General features: G+C 40.9%; 2 protein-coding genes across 3 annotated transcripts in view; both read right to left on the bottom strand.

Moving 5' to 3' along the window:
• The window catches only part of LOC138982255 (uncharacterized), a gene marked incomplete in the record, with an annotated part of 48,353 nt that extends 41,504 nt beyond the window's left edge, over window positions 1-6,849 (bottom strand). The window contains 3 exon segments of the mRNA XM_070355491.1: window positions 869-1,144; window positions 2,219-3,029; window positions 6,320-6,849. Coding sequence (XP_070211592.1) covers window positions 869-1,144; window positions 2,219-3,029; window positions 6,320-6,322 — 1,090 coding nt within the window.
• A 3,325-nt stretch (window positions 6,850-10,174) lies between these two features.
• LOC138982266 (hypoxanthine-guanine phosphoribosyltransferase-like) overlaps window positions 10,175-19,029 on the bottom strand; it is a 38,975-nt gene continuing 30,120 nt past the window's right edge. For both annotated transcript variants that reach the window (XM_070355509.1, XM_070355510.1), the window contains exons 6-8: window positions 18,421-18,467; window positions 15,436-15,512; window positions 10,175-14,919 (exon numbers count right to left, since the gene is read on the bottom strand). In XM_070355509.1, coding sequence (XP_070211610.1) covers window positions 14,872-14,919; window positions 15,436-15,512; window positions 18,421-18,467 — 172 coding nt within the window. In that variant the 3' untranslated portion in view covers window positions 10,175-14,871. The remainder of the gene's footprint in view (window positions 14,920-15,435; window positions 15,513-18,420; window positions 18,468-19,029) is intronic.

The following is a 19,029-nucleotide window of genomic DNA, read 5'->3' as shown; positions in this document are numbered from 1 at the left end:
CAAAACCGTTTCAGAGACTTGAACTGACTCGCCCATGCAGCTGGCCTGAAACTCTTGCTGCATCTGTGGAGGTATAAACAAAACAGTTTCAGAGACTCGAACTGACCCGCCCATGCAGCTGGTCTGAAACTCTTGCTGCATCTGTAAAGCTAGTCTTTCGGATGAGACGGAAAACCGAGGTCCCTTCGTGTACACTATATTGGGTGTGCACGTTAAAGATCCCACGATTGACAAAAGGGTCTTTCCTGGCAAAATTGTATAGGCATAGATAAAAATGTCCATCAAAATACCCGTGTGACTTGGAATAAAGGCCGTGAAAGGTAAAGTTTCGCCTAACAGGCTTGAGGTTTGCTGGTCGATGTGAATGCGTTATATATTGTGTGTAAAAAATGTTTGTTTGTCTGTCTGTCTGTAAAAAATTCCATTTCACACGGCAGAAATTAGTATGTAAAGCGCGGAGAGCACAGTTAATTGTGGTTCGCGCTATAAAAGCTCACCATAACAAAAAAAAATAAATAAAGTAAACAAAAGTCGTAGCGCAGGCGTGCATTCTAGAGCTTGTGCATAATGTTCAAATAGTGACAGGTACACACGAGTTTGAATTATCACATTATTTTGGTGTTTGCAATTTTGAGGGCCATACACATATCATTAACAAAGAACAAATAAGAATCATGGCCATTTTGATCGACAGAATGAGTCTGTTGTTTGGATGATTTTTGAGTGAGCTGTTTATCTTGAATGGGTTGCAAAAAGATCCACGCACAGCAATAAAACTGTGTTCTGATTTCCTTCAAATAATCAAATTCGAATTCGACTGCTCTGCGTCTAGCGCTATATATGCCATTCATCTTGGGGTTTTTCTGACCTTCAGCCCTGGCAAAAGTGACGAAGACCAAACGCTCTTCCGTGTGGATCTCCACCTGCTCAACTTGTCCTCCGCCGATAGCAGCGTTCTGGAAGTAGTACTCGTAGACAAGCTTGGGTTGGATGTCCCGACCCACCCCAACCTTTACCGTCCGAGGAGGTCCCTCGGTCGCGGTCAGAGGGTCAGCGGTTGTTGGACTGAAGGGGGATGTCGGAGGGAATGTGTCATGGTTCACTGCGATTCTGTCCAGGCTTAGGCGCGTGTCAACTCCTAATTCTGTTCACAGAAACATCAAAAATGAATGCAATTAACCCATTAAATGGTCTACAAATATGTTGTCTCTCTCTCTCTCTCTCTCTCTCTCTCTCTCTCTCTCTCTCTCTCTCGCTTCTCCCTCTCTCTCTCTCTCTCTCCCCCTCCCTCTCTCTCTCTCTCTCTCTCTCTCTCTCTCTCTCTCTCTCTCTCTCTCTCTCAGAATAATGTTATGTTTATATGCAGAAAACAGTTAAAGAGTTCAACTGTTAGGGTAGAGTAACCATGCAGACGCTGGCATTTTCAATATTTTTGAAAGAGATTTGTAAATTAAATCATGCCACATGCGTCGGGTGCCGTTGTGTTCCACAAAATGCATGATGACAAGTTGAAAACTACAATTCCTTATATTGTTGTATGAAACATTTGACATGAAAACCAGCTTCAACTTTCCGCAAGGTTCCATGTCTAGCTTAATTATTGCCCAGTAAACCTTTGTCACATATGTGCCTCCTCTTTCAAAACAATTCCAAACAATTCAATGCAGCATGTCACCCGCAGTCTGTGCTTTTTGGTCGCATAATATCAGACTACTGCTACATTTATTTCAGGGAAAAACCCCAGTCACAACTGCTATACAAAGACATCTAAGCAGTACATGTATAGACATTTTTACCCTGGTCAGGTGTTTTTTTTCTTGAAGGAGAATGTACGTCAGCAGCAAGTTTGTTGCTAGTGGAATTTTGAACCCCAGTCAGGGGAGCTTGTTGATGTGTGGATACACATGTGTATATATCAGTTCAATAAATGTTGGAACTGTTACTACCATGGTTAAGTCTTAGAGTGTGCGAAATGAGGATGGACTTTGTGTGCATATGTGTACATTATGTGATAAGTGGTGTCTCGACGTAACGTAATCTCTGTTTGCGAGAACCTCCAAATTTGTACACCCTCTCTGATTTAGGACCTTGGTTCCCAAGATTTTCTAGTCATAAAGTCTGCAGCTTTACCTCTGACTCTTTCCTTTCTAGAACCTAATGTTAACAGTATTCTTTAGGTCCGAATAAGAGGTTTTACTGTATTTTAAACCACACTCACCACTGCAAGTAGAGTTACTCCTTCTGAAGTGTCCAGAGTTCCCGCCTGCAAACTCATCCTCTTCAAGGAGAGAATTCAGAGACTGTTGTCGACCTTGACGACCGAGGCCAGACTGCATTTCAGTGACTCCTTGGTGCAGATTAGGAGTAGACTCCCATCGCTGCCTGATCAGGGGCGGCTGGGATTGGAGTGGTTGACTGTATTCTCTGGTTCCAGCAGGTGGTTGAAACGGTTGGCAATACTGCTGATACCCAAACCAGGGGTTCATCTGAGGCGGCACCTGCATCATTTGCGGTTGCTGAGGATGCCCCTTGGATGGTTTGGGCCCTCCGGCGATTTGTGACGGAAATTTTGAAGCAGCTTGTGGCATTGACGGCACCGGTCCAGTATAGAAACTCGGGTACCCGCTAAAATACGGCGGTCCTATTGTTTGGTTAGGTCCACTTTCTTGTACCTGGGTACGTCCATCTGATGAAGTCGGCTGCCCAGCGGACTGTGATGGCGGAACATGTTCACCAGTCTGTCCGGTTTGTGGCGTTGACGGCACTGGTCCAGGATAGAAACTTGGATAACCTCCACCAAAATGTGGCAGCCCGGGTGTTTGGTGCGGTCCAGTTTCTTGTGGTGGTGATCCCATGGAGGATTGTGGGTATCCTTGCATGTAAGGCGGCATCGGATAATACATAAACTGCGGTTGATACCCCATTGGAAACTGTGGATATCCAACAGATTGTGGCGGGGCCTGTGAATAGGTCTCTGGACCGGCTCCCGCGGCATTTTGAGAGCTGGGTGTCTTCTTGTTGTTGTCATCCTGCAAGGCCAACCGACTTTCAACATGCACATTACAGTACAACAGATTGTCATCCTGCAAGGCCAACCGACTTTCAACATGCACATTACAGTACAACAGATTGTCATCCTGCAAGGCCAACCGACTTTCAACATGCACATTACAGTACAACAGATTGTCATCCTGCAAGGCCAACCGACTTTCAACATGCACATTACAGTACAACAGATTGTCATCCTGCAAGGCCAACCGACTTTCAACATGCACATTACAGTACAACAGATTGTCATCCTGCAAGGCCAACCGACTTTCAACATGCACATTACAGTACAACAGATTGTCATCCTGCAAGGCCAACCGACTTTCAACATGCACATTACAGTACAACAGAGTTGTGGTAAACTAGATATCTTAAGTATTGAAAAGAGACGCCAGCTAGAAAAAGAACCAACGACAGATCACACCGGCACTTAGTCGTCGTCATGTAACTGGAGACGCATGGAAGAGAAAGTAAGGGGGGGGGGGGGGGAGGGGGGGGGGGCACAATTTGTGGGCGGGATGTTATGCGCAATAAGAATGGTGATGTAAAGGTACCGAGAACAGAGTAAGGGGTGTTAATATAATCCGTCTTGCAACTTTTACTGAAGTTTCCCTTAGTCTGTTCTGAAGTCCGTTTTGCTCTTGTGAAAAACACTTCAGTGTGTCAGTGTGTGTGTGTGTGTGTGTGTGTGTGTGTATGCGTGTATGCGTGCATGCGTGTGTGTGCGTATTGCCCTGTGTATTTCCTTGTGTGTTTGCGTATGTGTGCCGCGCGCATGCGTGCGTGCGTGAGTGAGCATATGTGTGTGTGTGTGGGGGGGGATGCCCTTTTTATATTTAGTCAATATTTTAACATCGAGGGGGAATCGAAACGAGGGTCGTGGTGTACATGTATGTGCGTGTGTGTCTGTGTGTCTGTGTGTGTGTGTGTGTAGAGCGATTCAGACTAAACTACTGGACCGATCTTTATGAAATTTGACATGAGAGTTCCTGGGTATGAAATCCCCGAACGTTTTTTTCATTTTTTTGATAAATGTCTTTGATGACGTCATATCCGGCTTTTCGTGAAAGTTGAGGCGGCACTGTCACGCCCTCATTTTTCAACCAAATTGGTTGAAATTTTGGTCAAGTAATCTTCGACGAAGCCCGGACTTCGGTATTGCATTTCAGCTTGGTGGCTTAAAAATTAATTAATGACTTTGGTCATTAAAAATCGGAAAATTGTAAAAAAAATTAAAAATTTATAAAACGATCCAAATTTACGTTTATCTTATTCTCCATCATTTGCTGATTCCAAAAACATATAAATATGTTATATTCGGATTAAAAACAAGCTCTGAAAATTAAATATATAAAAATTATTATCAAAATTAAATTGTCCAAATCAATTTAAAAACACTTTCATCTTATTCCTTGTCGGTTCCTGATTCCAAAAACATATAGATATGATATGTTTGGATTAAAAACACGCTCAGAAAGTTAAAACAAAGAGAGGTACAGAAAAGCGTGCTATCCTTCTTAGCGCAACTACTATCCCGCTCTTCTTGTCAATTTCACTGCCTTTGCCATGAGGGGTGGACTGACGATGCTACGAGTATACGGTCTTGCTGAAAAATGGCATTGCGTTCAGTTTCATTCTGTGAGTTCGACAGCTACTTGACTAAATATTGTATTTTCGCCTTACGCGACTTGTTTCTATTATGTCCCTGTATGTGAATTAGAATTCTCTGGCAATATGGCAAATGTTGTGCAGCTGTAATTCTCCTCCTCCCCCCCCCCCCCCCCCTTTCAATTTTTTTTTTGTACACTTATTCAAAATAAAAGTGGTCGTTTTTAAAATTTGCCTGCTGATTCCAGCCATTTCAAAAGTACACACTTAAACCTCTCCTCGGTGAAGACAAAAGAAACAAAAGAGTTTTACCGTGCCACGTCAAAGAAATATTGCTTATAATTATGGTATTATAGAAAATTGTGTTCAACGAGAAATAAAAGCGAATTCGCTCGAATAGTAAAACAACTTGAAAGGCAAAATAAGTTCTGTCGGAGTGTGCTGGGGAATTATCATTGTTGGAAAGTAATAGTTTGAGGGCGGTAGCGTCTTAAATTGCGGATCATAAAAGGGGGTTCCATTGTACTCACACTCACAGTTTAAAACATGAAAGGTGGCCGTGGGAGGGAGTGACGGGATGGCGCGGGGGGGGGGGGGGGGGGGGGGCAGGGATTGTATGAGACGGGTTAAGTTTTCTTCCTCTTGTACTTTGATTAGATTGTTATAAGTACAGATGCACGAAAGATAACCATCACAATTAGATTGTTATAAGTGAACATGGACGAAAGATAACCATCATAATACAGTGCAGTGAAACCCCCACCTTTTCAGACCTAAACAAATCTGAGAAAATGAGGTCTTAAACAGGAGGGAATTTTACTTCAAACGGGGGACGGTGAATTTACAGAGGTATTGAACAGAAGCGGCCTGCAAAGACAAGGTTTCATAAAAGGAGGAAAGTCTTAAATCACTGGTTGACGATTTTAATGTGTAGGTTCCACGGCGTCTATCATGTTGTACATGTACGTCAAAAACTACGCGGCAATTACTGAAAAAGTATGCGTTGTCAGTCACGGGTGTTTGATGATACGCCGGATTAGACAACGTTCTAGTAACAAGAAAGTAACCATACCCTCAAATAACAGGAACATGTACGGCCTCGGCCTTGAATAACCTTGCTTTCTCAGTAAAAAAAAAAAAAACCAGGTCATATAGTTGGAGACAAGTCATACACGCAGCACTCTTTGTCTATGTCTCTGTATTTGTGTCGCTGTCTGTCTGAAATCGAGTCAAAAAGCGAAAACGCTCTTCATGCACTCATACTCTCTCTCTCGCTCTCTCTCTATCTCTCACTCACACACACACACACACGTACACACACACACGCACTCTACACACACCTCACACACCGTGCACTCAGTCTCTCACACACACGTCACACACACACTCACACACGCACTCTCAGTCTCACACACACACACACACACACACACACACAATACATTCACACACACACACACACACACACACACACACACACATCAAGTTATGCACACACAAACTATGCACATACACATAACTGAAAATGAACTGACTAGAATCAAAACCTGACGTCGTCAAAGATACACAAAATAATCAATTTAACATGAACGACAAGCCAGCATATGAAGAAAAACAAAACAACAACAGTGACAAATATACTGAGAAAGATTTGCAGACTCACCATTTTATCAGGCTATTGCAGCCTATCACAACTCAGTCACATTAAGTTTGCTTGCAAGGCAGCCAGAAAGCCAATGTTGGAATCCCATAGGTGTTTCTGCAAGTTTGCACAAACTAACTCACTACGGTTCGAGTCACATAATTTTTCTCAGTAAACGTTTCCACCTCCGTAAAACACATGTTGTATTGATACACCGTACATTCTTTCTAGCTTCTTCACAATAGATTAACAATAGATGACAGATTGAAATCTATCCCTGAAGACATATATGATGATCGAGAAGAGGAATCACGGAAGTTACTGCCCACTAGAGTAGACAGAGGAATGTGTGTGTTCTCAAAACGCGTCAATCTATTTTCGGTTTTGATTCATAGACTGTGCACACGTATTGTCCACATCACATGCTGTTACGCTTAAAAGTAAAGCCACAGCCACAAGATTCGATTACATACGAGTCCAACCCAGCATTTTACCCTTAGGCCTACCGTGTCCTAAAAAACAATACAACATCTGTCCTTGTCTTCGCTACTTGTTATCATGTACCTGTGACACTGAGAGTCAACTGTCACCAGTGTACATTTTGTGTTGAAGAGAAGTAGAACGAAGCTGGACACCTTAATTTGCATTTCGACCTAGCTGATCTGTTTTGTGGATATCAAGACAATTCATAGCGAGCATGCGCCCCACCCCCCACACACCGTCACGGTCGCGCACACACAACTGAATCAGTGCACTCACTCACACACACACATAGTACACACACACACTGACACGCACACTGACGAACACACTGACACACACAACGGCTGAACACACTGACATACAAACACTGGCGCATAACACATAAACACACACACACACACGCGCGCCGGCGCACGCGCGTGCGTCACACACACACACACAACGTGACACTGTCGGAGGCACAGACACACACTGTGACACACACACACGATGACTGTCGAAGGCACACTGTGACACATATATACACACACACACACACACAATCACACACACACACACACATTCACACACACACACCTACACACACACTGACAGAGGAGAAATAACTGTCTCTATCGAATTAACTTTCACTTTGTGTTGTGTTGTGTTGCGGACTGGGTGGCCGAGTGGTACTGCGCACTTGCGCTCGGAAGCGAGAGGTTGCGAGTTCGACCCTGGGTCAGGGCGTTAGCAATTTTCTCCCCCCTTTCCTAACCTAGGTGGTGGGTTCAAGTGCTAGTCTTTCGGATGAGACGAAAAACCGAGGTCCCTTAGTGTACACTACATTGGGGTGTGCACGTTAAAGATCCCAGATTGACAAAAGGGTCTTTCCTGGCAAAATTGTATAGGCATAGATAAAAATGTCCACCAAACTACCCGTGTGACTTGGAATAATAGGCCGTGAAAAGTAGGATATGTGCCGAAATGGCTGCGATCTGCTGGCCGATGTGAATGCGTGATGTATTGTGTAAACAAATTCCAGTCTCACACGGCATAAATAAATCCCTGCGCCTTAAATATGTGCGCGATATAAATTGAATAATTTTTTTTTTTAAATAAAATACAAATCCCTGCGCTTAGAACTGTACCCACGGAATACGCGCGATATAAGCCTCATATTGATTGATTGATTGATTATTTGCCACCTGGTTTTAGTCGGGTAGGTAAATAGGAAGAGGGAATAGAGACACAGGAATAAAGAATACCACGCCAGGTTTATTTGCTTCTGTTGGTTAATCTGTTATGGACGGAATGATTAGACTTGAAAAACTTCGTGTATGTCTTTGTGTGTACGTCCACAAGTGAGTAATAGTCCAGTGAGTCTGGCCCTAACACATCTCATCATTACATCAAATCATCAATCACAGTTCCATCTTTTTGGAACCTGGTGACAAAATTAACGGCTGATCAAAAATCGAATTTGTTTCCTTTTCGTTCATCGAACCTGGTAACGTTACATACCCAAGAACTTTTGTTCTGAACATTTGACCACTACGATTTCAGTCTTTAAGCTTACACTGAGTCGTGTAAGCCTTGTTTTATGTTATCTTTCGAAGACAAAAAAGTTAAGAAAAGAAAGAAAGAAAGAAAGAAAGGACGCACTAACGAAGTTACATACAAAAGAACGAATGAACGAAGAATAAACAGCAGTAAAATAACTAGTAAAACAACAACAACCAAACAAAAAAGAAAAGAGAGAAGTAAAAAAAAAAATAACGAAAGAAAAAATATGTACAAGAAACGTGAAATACCTTACCGCCGGCGTAACACGACATTTTTACTCCACGAAACATTTACTCCGGAGTAAAAATTTCGTACGAAATTCTTACTCCGAGTACACCTTTCGTACGAGAAAAGAACTCTCCAAGGCACGAACAAATTACTCCCTCCACGAAAAAATTTTTTAGTACAAATCTCGTACGCGAAAATGGGATGCGCGCGAAGGGATAATGCCAATATGTGATCTCACGCAAACGAATGTCGCGCTACCCTCCCTCCACCCCTTCCACCACCAAGACTAACAGGGGACAAGGGAGTAAAAGTTTTGTACACCTGGCATGGGAAGTTAAATTGCTCGTGTTAGGGTGGAGTAATTTATTCGTTATTTGTTCGTCAGGGGAGTAACATTTTTTCTACGAAATGTTTACTCGGAACTCACCTGTCGTGAGGAGTAATTTTCTCGTGTTATGGGGGAGTACTTTTTTCGTAAAGGGAGTAACATTTTCGTACGAAATTTTTACTCCGGACGGTAAACATCTCGTGGGAGTAATTTTCTCGTGTTACACCAGCACACCACCTCTTTCCGAGTCTTTCGTAGACTAAATAAAGAGCTAGTTACCTCGGTAAATATATGCTTAGCTACATTTGTAAGCTGCGAGTGCTTGTTAATCTTTACTTCGTGTTTGGCTCTTAGATCTCAAACCACAGGATGACAAACCCCCCGCGGGTTAGGGGGAAGGTTTACCCGATGCTCCCCAGCATGTCGTTAGAGGCGACTAACGGATTCTGTTTCTCCTTTAACCCTTGTTAAGTGTTTCTTGTATAGAATATAGTCAATGTTTGTAAAGATTTTAGTCAAGCAGTATGTAAGAAATGTTAAGTCCTTTGTACTGGAAACTTGCATTCTCCCAGTAAGGTCATATATTGTACTACGTTGCAAGCCCTTGGAGCAATTTTTTGATTAGTGCTTTTGTGAACAAGAAACAATCAACAAGTGGCTCTATCCCATCTCCCCCCCCCCACCCTTTTCCCCGTCGCGATATAACCTTCGTGGTTGAAAACGACGTTAAACACCAAATAAAGAAAGAACAGGATGGCAAACATATAAGGTTCCGGAAGCTGTAATCCAATGTACAGTTGTTCTTGTGCCTGTGCTTCGATATATATCAAAGACAGTCCTTTGCGCAAAACACCGACTGTTCAATACATCAGATGTGCTCAGGCCTTTAAATGACATGGGATAAGACCATCCCTCCACTTCGTCACATACCGAAAATCAACAACCTGAATGCTTCCTCTCCAGAGTTGGATTTTTTTTTATCACTGAATTTCTCACAAGCCGCCAGATTTGAGATGGTGAGTCGAAGGGGGTCCCTTGCTGCACCCCAGGCATAACTTGAATGTTGTGTGTGAGTGTGTGTGTGATGTTATTGTGATTAAAAATAGCTGGTCATTTGCTATGATGCAGTAGGACAACGTTCATGCTTTATGTCCGTGTTGCTTTACCTCTATCCTTGCTTTTACATCACACACACACACACACACACACACACACACACACACACGCACACACACACACACTCTTGGGATCCCTCACACATCATATACACAGAACATAACCAAGATACAATGGAATGGAATAGATTCTACTGGGAAAAGAAAAGTTTATTGTGACAAAATTAATTATTATTACATGTTTTTTTAAAAGTCAAGGACGTGAAATTTGTGTGATCAGACATATACGTACCTAGACAGCATGTTCTCCATTACAACTTTATTTCATATTTCAAAGTTCACAAGCCCAAATAGTTTTTCTTCACAGTAGTAGCAAAAAAACCTGATATTTTATATTTCACCAGAAAAACTAACAAGTTCATCATAAATCACAACCAGCTTCACCCAGTGAACCATTTTCCAAACGAGATTTTCTTTACAATAAAAAATCCTCCCACTCACAGAAACCATTCTCATTGTTACGCCAACAAGTTAAATCAAGTCTTAACCACATGTGCAATGATTAACTTTCAGTTGTCAAAAAATAAAAACTTTGTAAAAAAAAATATATCAACCAGTATGTGTGACCGGTTGACGATTTCCTTTGTTGTTATTGTCCATTTAAAGTACTGGAAATGTCTGGTGAACGTAATTCCTGTCATGGCTATCTTCCTCCGAACTACACTCCCAGGATTGTCCAATAAATCCCAACACAGCTAAACCCTGCAGAGCTTTGTAAACTGTCACCAAACTTTCCCCCTAACATATATCATACGCTTCGTTTCTCTCTATTACAAGACCAAGTCTTAAGATCCTTTGTTATTCTTTTCATTGTGATGTGAAAGAGCGTGCATGAGATTTGCTGCCAGTGACTTTTTCTCGTACAAAATGGATGTCCAAGAGTGTAGTTCCCAATGCCCCAAATGATTTACTCTGAGGGCATTAAACAACACTTATCATCATGTAACCCCCCGCGGGTTAGGGGGAAGAATTTACCCGATGCTCCCCAGCATGTCGTAAGAGGCGACTAACGGATTCTGTTTCTCTTTTTAACCTTGTTAAGTGTTTCTTGTATAGAATATAGTCAATTTTTGTAAAGATTTTAGTCAAGCAGTATGAAAGAAATGTTAAAGTCCTTTGTACTGGAAACTTGCATTCTCCCAGTAAGGTAATACATTGTACTACTTTGCAAGCCCCTGGAGCAAATTTTTGATTAGTGCTTTTGTGAACAAGAAACAATTGACAAGTGGCTCTCCCCCCTTTCCCCGTCGCGATATAACCTTCATGGTTGAAAACGACGTTAAACACCAAATAAAGAAAGATCATCATGTAGTTCCCAATGTCTCAAGGGAGAAAACCCACCACCAGCAGTCATGATATGGGATTATCTACAATGCGTTTCCTACAAGCCAGGCATAAATGCTGCAGCTACGTTTTTAACACCTATTTTGATTCCTAACTGGCTAAAAAGAATTAACAAAGAGACTTTAGTCCTGAATAAAACTGAACCCTTAATAGAGGACCTGAACCTCAAACCTTATGCTGTTTGCCAACCATGAAAGCAATCAATACTCGTGTTTCAAAGTAGGTCAAGGGCTGCATGTAATCAGATTACACAGGCTGCTTGATTGACATGACTCACCAGAGTGGATAGATCTATTACTGCAATAAATTAGTAAATAGCTCAAAGAACAACAGTGTATCCCCTTTCATACAAAAATAAGTTTCATAAGAGTTTGAAAACAATTAACAGACCTCATTTACTGCTCGTACCCAAACCCACCCTCCCCAATTCAACTCTTGAGATTGAACAAAAGAACTTGCTACACTATATGTTCATTTGTAACATTCACACCCAACAAAAAATCTCTGATTAGCAGTAGCACAAAAAGATGGGGAAATAAGAAGAAAATTTGAAGAAAAAATGTAAAAGTTCTATTTATTAATCATTCAAACACACAAAAAAGCATATATGTTCAAATCACCTATAGGAAAAGGAGAAAATCAACATTTTTAGCAACAGAAACAAAGAAAAAGCAGCTTTATTGTTCAAAACAAATAATTAAAAATGAACAGTAACAGTAAAATATCACCTCTAACGAGTCAGCCACTAAAGAGCTCAGTTTTAAAAAACATTAATGAGGAAAACGTCAAAAGTAAGAAAATAAATTTACTCATCCTACATACGTGAGAGAGATACTCGTGAGATAATAATCGTTCAAATCACACGTGTGTATATCATGTAAATGAGGTCATGTTAAGCAAGTCTGGCAGGGACCTGTTTTTCCACTGCTTATGATGCCAAAGTCACCGAGACAAACGTCATTATAGAAAAAAAATTGCGCTCGCTAATTACCCTCGATGAATTTTTAGAACTAACACGTCACGCCACACTTTCAGAGTGACGTTTCTTTAATTTGACGTAATAGATTGCACGAGGGTTTAGAAGAGATCGAGGTTCCAAAACAAGCGTCTTCAATTTAGCTGCCTCGACTGCAGGACATTTTCAGTAAAATACACGTAAGTACAGTATGTAGGATAAACAGAATACTACATGGCTTGCTGTATCGTACCAGATTTACACTCGTTGCTTTTTCAAATAGTGAACAGCTCGCTTTCGCTCGCAGTTCAATATTTAAAAAAACAACTCGTGTAAATCTGGTACGACACAGCAAGCCATGTAGTATTCTCTATTTTCAATACTATTTTCAAATTTTTGTTTAATTACATTTGGAACAAATCACTGTTACCTGCCGTGTGAAAAAAACGATTCACAATAATGTTTGACTGGCTTTAAGTCCAATCATAATTATTCCCTTTGAATTATTCTAAGTCAGTGTCCTGCAACAATAGATGCAGTAATTGTTTAGCATTCTTCCGAAGTATTAAATAAAATGCAAAAGGGTGAAAACTAAAAAATAACAACAACAACAAAATAAATTGCACTCAGCTCAGTTGCATATGTCCAGTTACGATTCTCTCACCAACAGTTTTTAATTCAAATAAAGTACCATGACTTGGGGGAAAGAGATTCTAATGAAACATGAGACAAACACAATATCACACTCATAGAACACATGCATATTATCATTTGCCTGACCAATAACAAAACCACACGTACTCAGAGGCAATTCAAATCTAACAGTAAAACTTAAAAGGTATTCCACAAACCAAACCCTGAACCTGGAAACAGGGTCAGCATTTTTGAAAACACAGGTTTAAAGTAAAAAGCCTAGTTGACAATTCTCAAAAATCACTCAGACAGGGGGTTTCATGGCTGTATGAGAGTTGCATGAAATTCACACTTCAGTAACTGAACACATCACATTTGAACATTTCTTTGCTTGCTTTAAATGTATGGCATGTGTTCTGACACACACCTGTGTGCAATAAAAGCCTGCACTAAACAATACAACACATTTATATCTGGGTTGCCTATTCTCTACACAGGGATCCATTAGTGAAACCTATCAAAGCATAAAGTCTGCACATACAATACATTTCATTAAATCACTAATATGTTCAACAGGAATCCATCAGCTATTTTCGCATGAGTACTTTGCAAGGCGACACATTTTCGTCCCCCGTTGTTACTATGTGACTGGCATTGAAAATAAAACAAACTCAATGGATGTTCCGTTGTATGCACCTGGTTACTTTACACTGTGTATTCAATGACAACAAAATGGATGTTCCATTTTACGCATTGAGTTAGTTTACGCTGACTTTGCTACTGCTGTACATATTTAGCTGGCTTGATACTGTGAACAGCACAAGCAGGGTTCATCCCAGGGAGAAAACGACTATGGGTCATTTGACCCCTCAACCAACAACTGATGGGACACTTTTTAGTCGAAGGTGCAAGGTCAGGGAGGTCAAGGGGGCATTGTGTATATTTCTTGGTGCAAAAACCTATTTCCATTTCAACCCAGCACATCCTCCCCCAAGATATGAATGCTTTCGTCTACAGGTACACAGCAGGCAATACAGACCGAGGACCTACTAAAACCTCAATACTGTGACAACATAACAATAAAACAGCTAACAACACAATTTTTTTTTTACATTATTCTATAAGGAATGAAATGACCGGTTACAAATTGAAGGAGAAAATGACGTCCCAAAACTCTGATTACTTTTCAAACAAAACCCAAAGACAAAAAAAGAACTTACAAGAAGTAAAAACAAAAACAAACAGTTGAAAAAGTTGGAAAAGAGATAAAATAAAATATAAAAAGATGAAACAAGTTGCCAAAAAGGAGAAGTAGGAGTGCTGAAGAGGAAGTGTAAAATTGTCATCATAAAGGCACAGTCACATGTAAATGATTTGTCATGTCACTATCTCAGATCTGTGCAGGGTTAAGTTTCTCTTGGGAAAAAGGATAAAACCATCCCTCCACATGGATACGCACCCAAAATCAAATTTCAATCTTTCTGTGCAGCGCAGGAATTTTTTTTATGAATGAATTTCAATCTATACTTCAATTTCAATCTGTAGTGTCTGGCTGTTGATTTTTGGTATGTGTCCAAATGGAGGGATAGTCTTCTCCCAAGTGTAAGTCTAGTCGGATCTAAGATGGTTACCACAATCGTTTACACAGGAAGGGACGTGCCTTTAACGTGTCTATATTATATACACATAAGTGAGAGCTCAGTCACACACAATTAGATTCTCCAGATGACCGAGTATCACCAGAAGGGTATCATATGAATGAGGAATTCTGCCATCTGCGAGCTGTGATGTGGAGTCTGCATAATGCTCGAGGGAATTCACTTCAGTGCTGCACACAGGGTCCTTGTTGAACAGGTTCCGGTCCATTGATCTCTCGCTGGTCCTGCTAAACAGCATACTTTTTTTTGCCCTGTTCATTGATCACTCCAATGTGCTGTGGGTAAAATATGAATTGATCAATCGGTCAGTCAATCAAGAAAAAAACAAATGAATCAATACAGAAATAGATACATTTATCATTTGATGATGAATAGATAAATCAATTTAATAAATAAATGAATAAAACATTAATCAGATAAATCAATTAGTCACACAAACAAATCACCAACTCTTACATACATACACTAAAAATCAGCTTCCCTCTCTTCCTCTGCTTTATTCCACAACAGCAGTATGTGTGCTATTCAACCATAAATTAGTATTCTGTGAACACACACACACACACACACACACACACACACACCTCCTCTCACCCTATTGCTCAGAATAGTGCAAGATTTAAGTTTGAAGTTTTAATTGTTATCGTTTTAGGGCATGGAGGATGATCAAAATAACTATGCAACACGTTTGATCACATCTACCGTACATTACTAAATAAGCTTGCAACAACAACCTCAATGTTTAACCCACATCAATAAAAGAAAACTAGTTATTTCATCGTAAAACTCACATTGAGATCTCTGAAGTATTCATTGTAGTCCAGAGCATAGCCCACCACAAATCTGTCTGGAATCTCAAACCCAGTGTCTGAAGAAAAAACAACAAAGCAAAATGTTTGGACTACAGACCGTCGTAGTACATTGGAATCCCCCCCCCCCCCTATAGACCTCGGGTTACAGATTTTCTGTTTATAACAGATTCTTATGCATTCATGGGCTACAACTCCCAAGTACACATGTGTTTTGCACCAGTGGGCTTTTACGAGCATGACCATTTATTTTCCTTCTGCCACTTAGGCAACCATACTCCGTTTTTGAGTGATGCGCACTGAGTATTTTTTTGGTTTCTATAACCCATTGAACAGCATCTTTTCTGTGTGTTATCAGTCTTTTGCTCACTAAGAGGAATAAGGCATGAGCAGGTCTACATAAGTTGACCTGAGGAGATAGGAATAACAAGAAGGGCAAAGCCCATACGACTCACATGCTTGACCTTGACCTTTACATGACCTTGACCTTCAGGGTCAAGGTCAAATAACTAAACCTAGCATGGAACACAAAGCTGTTAATTCAAGACATAGGAAGTACAATGGTGCTTATTGGCTCTTTCTACCATGAGATATGGTCACTTTTAGTGGTTCACTACCTTATTTTGGTCACATTTCATAAGGGTCAAAGTGACCTTGACCTTGATCATATGTGACCAAATGTGTCTCATGATGAAAGCATAACATGTGCCCCACATAATGTTTAAGTTTGAAACAGTTATCTTCCATAGTTCAGGGTCAAGGTCACTTCAAAATATGTATACAATCCAACTTTGAAGAGCTCCTGTGACCTTGACCTTGAAGCAAGGTAAACCAAACTGGTATCAAAAGATGGGGTTTACTTTGCCCTATATATCATATATAGGTGAGGTATTCAATCTCAAAAACTTCAGAGAAAATGGGAAAAATGTGAAAAATAGCTGTTTTTTAGGCAACATTTATGGCCCCTGCGACCTTGACCTTGAAGCAAGGTCAAGATGCTATGTATGTTTTTTGGGGCCTTGTCATCATACACCATCTTGCCAAATTTGATACTGATAGACTGAATAGTGTCCAAGAAATATCCAACGTTAAAGTTTTCCGGACGGACGGACGGACGGACGTCCGGATGGACGGACGACTCGGGTGAGTACATAGACTCACTTTTGCTTCGCATGTGAGTCAAAAACTCAGCCCGGGCGTGATTCGAACCCCACACCTTTCTACACGGAAGGCAGACGTCTTTACCACCAATGTACTGCATGCAGCCGTTGTTTATAACATATGTACATTTACCTCCATTCTAAACTCCTCCTTTTGAAGACATGAGGACAACTCCCATGAAAGAACATTTTCAGTTGTAACTTTCTTTATTCTCTTGACCACAATGAGTATTCCTGCTCTGAAGGCCCCGCACCTTACAAAGTAGGGACATGCACTTAGGGCTGGTCTCGTGACCACAATATTCCTGCTCTGAAGACCCCGCACCTTACAAAGCAGGGAAATGCACTTAGGGCTGGTCTCTTGACCACAATATTCCTGCTCTGAAGGCCCCGCACCTTACAAAGCAGGGAAATGCACTTAGGGCTGGTCTCTTGACCACAATATTCCTGCTCTGAAGGCCCCGCACCTTACAAAGCAGGGAAATGCACTTAGGGCTGGTCTCTTGACCACAATATTCCTGTTCTGAAGGCCCTGCACCTTACAAAGTAGGGAAATGCACTTTGGGCTGGTCTCAGGGGTGTCCAGGCATGGGAATTGAAAATTGTAAAAAAGGCAGACAATTTATAACTGAAGACGCAAAGCGTCAAGTCGACGGCGCGAAGTGCCTAGCCTTACTAGGGGGGTCCGGGTGCATGCTCCCCCGGAAAAAATGTTCTCCAAAGAACCCAGATGGTGCAACCTGGTGTCATCTGAGCTCCAAGTTTGCCATTAAATTCTGTTTTTAGAATCAGAGTTTTTAGTACAACAAGAAGAGCAAACGCTCGATCGAGTCACTTTCGCAGTTCTGAATATTATATGAGGCATCAGATGGACAGGAAGAAATTGCTATTCACAACACAATGAGTCACGTTCACATAAAATTTGAGCCCGGTCACTTTTATAGTTTCCGAGAAAAGCCCAACGTTAAGTTGTGTGTTGCCGAACAGAAAAGGCTAGTTATCTCCCTTGTTTTTCTGATAACGTTCGTAAAAGGCTACAGATGTAAATACTTTGATGTAAAGAATAATCCTACAAAGTTTCAATCACATCCGATGAACTTTGTCAAAGATATAAAATGTCTAATTTTTCCTTTGACGCTGACCTGTGACCTTGAAAAAGGTCAAAGGTCAACGAAACCATCGTTAAAGTGTAGAGGTCATTGGAGGTCACGACTAAACAAAATATGAGCCCGATCGCTTTGATAGTTTCCGAGAAAAGTCCAACGTTAAGGTGGTGTCTACGGACGGCCGGCCGGCCGGACAGACTAACACTGACCGATTACATAGAGTCACTTTTTCTCAAGTGACTCAAAAATGTACCAATTTTTGCTTTTTTGAAGAAAAAAAATATATACATGTATTATATGGTTTAAATTTGTAAAAATAAATTGATCTGTTGAGACAAACAGGAAAATGTAACTTGTAACACAATCTGTTCAATCTGGTTTACTTTCAAACATAAAAGTTCAATAACTGAGGCGGGCGGTAGCAGTGCGTGAACAAAGTACGGAAAGTTTTCGCGGGCTTTTGCGCAAAGGCCAAAGTAACCGATGCTTTTTATGTGTGCCTCCTCCCTTTATTTTTTCGGCGGACACTTTTGCATTTTCGGCGGAACAATAAAAAAAAAATTCCCATGCCTGGGTGTCCTTTCACTGCACGTACCAGGTACTGTATCCCACATTAAAGCTATGAACTTGTTGTGCAGTGTGGACTAAACTGTTCAGCGTGTCTATATACAGATAGGGAGTAAATACTTTGATATACTCACAGTCTGGTCTGTAACCTGTGCTCCTTGGTGTTCTCTTTACTAAAAGGCTGCACAAACATCAAAATGCAGGCATAAGATAATGAAAAAAAGAAAAGAAAAAAAGAGGTTTTTTTTTAAAAGCCTGTAAAACTGCGTCACCAAAAGTAACTGCTTGTCAAATACCAATAAAAGAAAACATAATTTTCATTGCTTTAGGCTGGCCAAAACTAGCTGGAAATAATGGCTTTGCAAGCCTGACTCCAAGACAAACAATGCAGAGATGTCGTTAACAGCAAAACACCAAAACTTATTTCCAATTGCTGAAAACTTTGCTGTCAAAAAGCCTGCTGCTTTCTGTACTGAGTGGGAATTTTGGCTTTTCAGAAATTTAAACCAATGAGGCAAAGCGCTGTTTGGAGATCCAATAAACAAAGAGAAGTAAGCGCTCCAAATGCATACGACATGTGTAATAGAGTAAGTGAGAGTTATTCGGAACCAGTCTCCTGGCACCTGAGAGAATAACAAGCATTGAGAAATGAACAAGTGACTTTCATCCTCAATTTTCAAAAATGAATCTCTGCACTGGATATTTGTATTTGTTATGGTGCCAAAGCCTGGCCAGAACTGAGA

Source organism: Littorina saxatilis, linkage group LG12 (genome assembly GCF_037325665.1).
Source record: "Littorina saxatilis isolate snail1 linkage group LG12, US_GU_Lsax_2.0, whole genome shotgun sequence".
Lineage (NCBI taxonomy): Eukaryota > Metazoa > Mollusca > Gastropoda > Littorinimorpha > Littorinidae > Littorina > Littorina saxatilis.
Note: the sequence above shows the minus strand (reverse complement) of the source record. Positions and strands in the feature narration are given on the sequence as shown.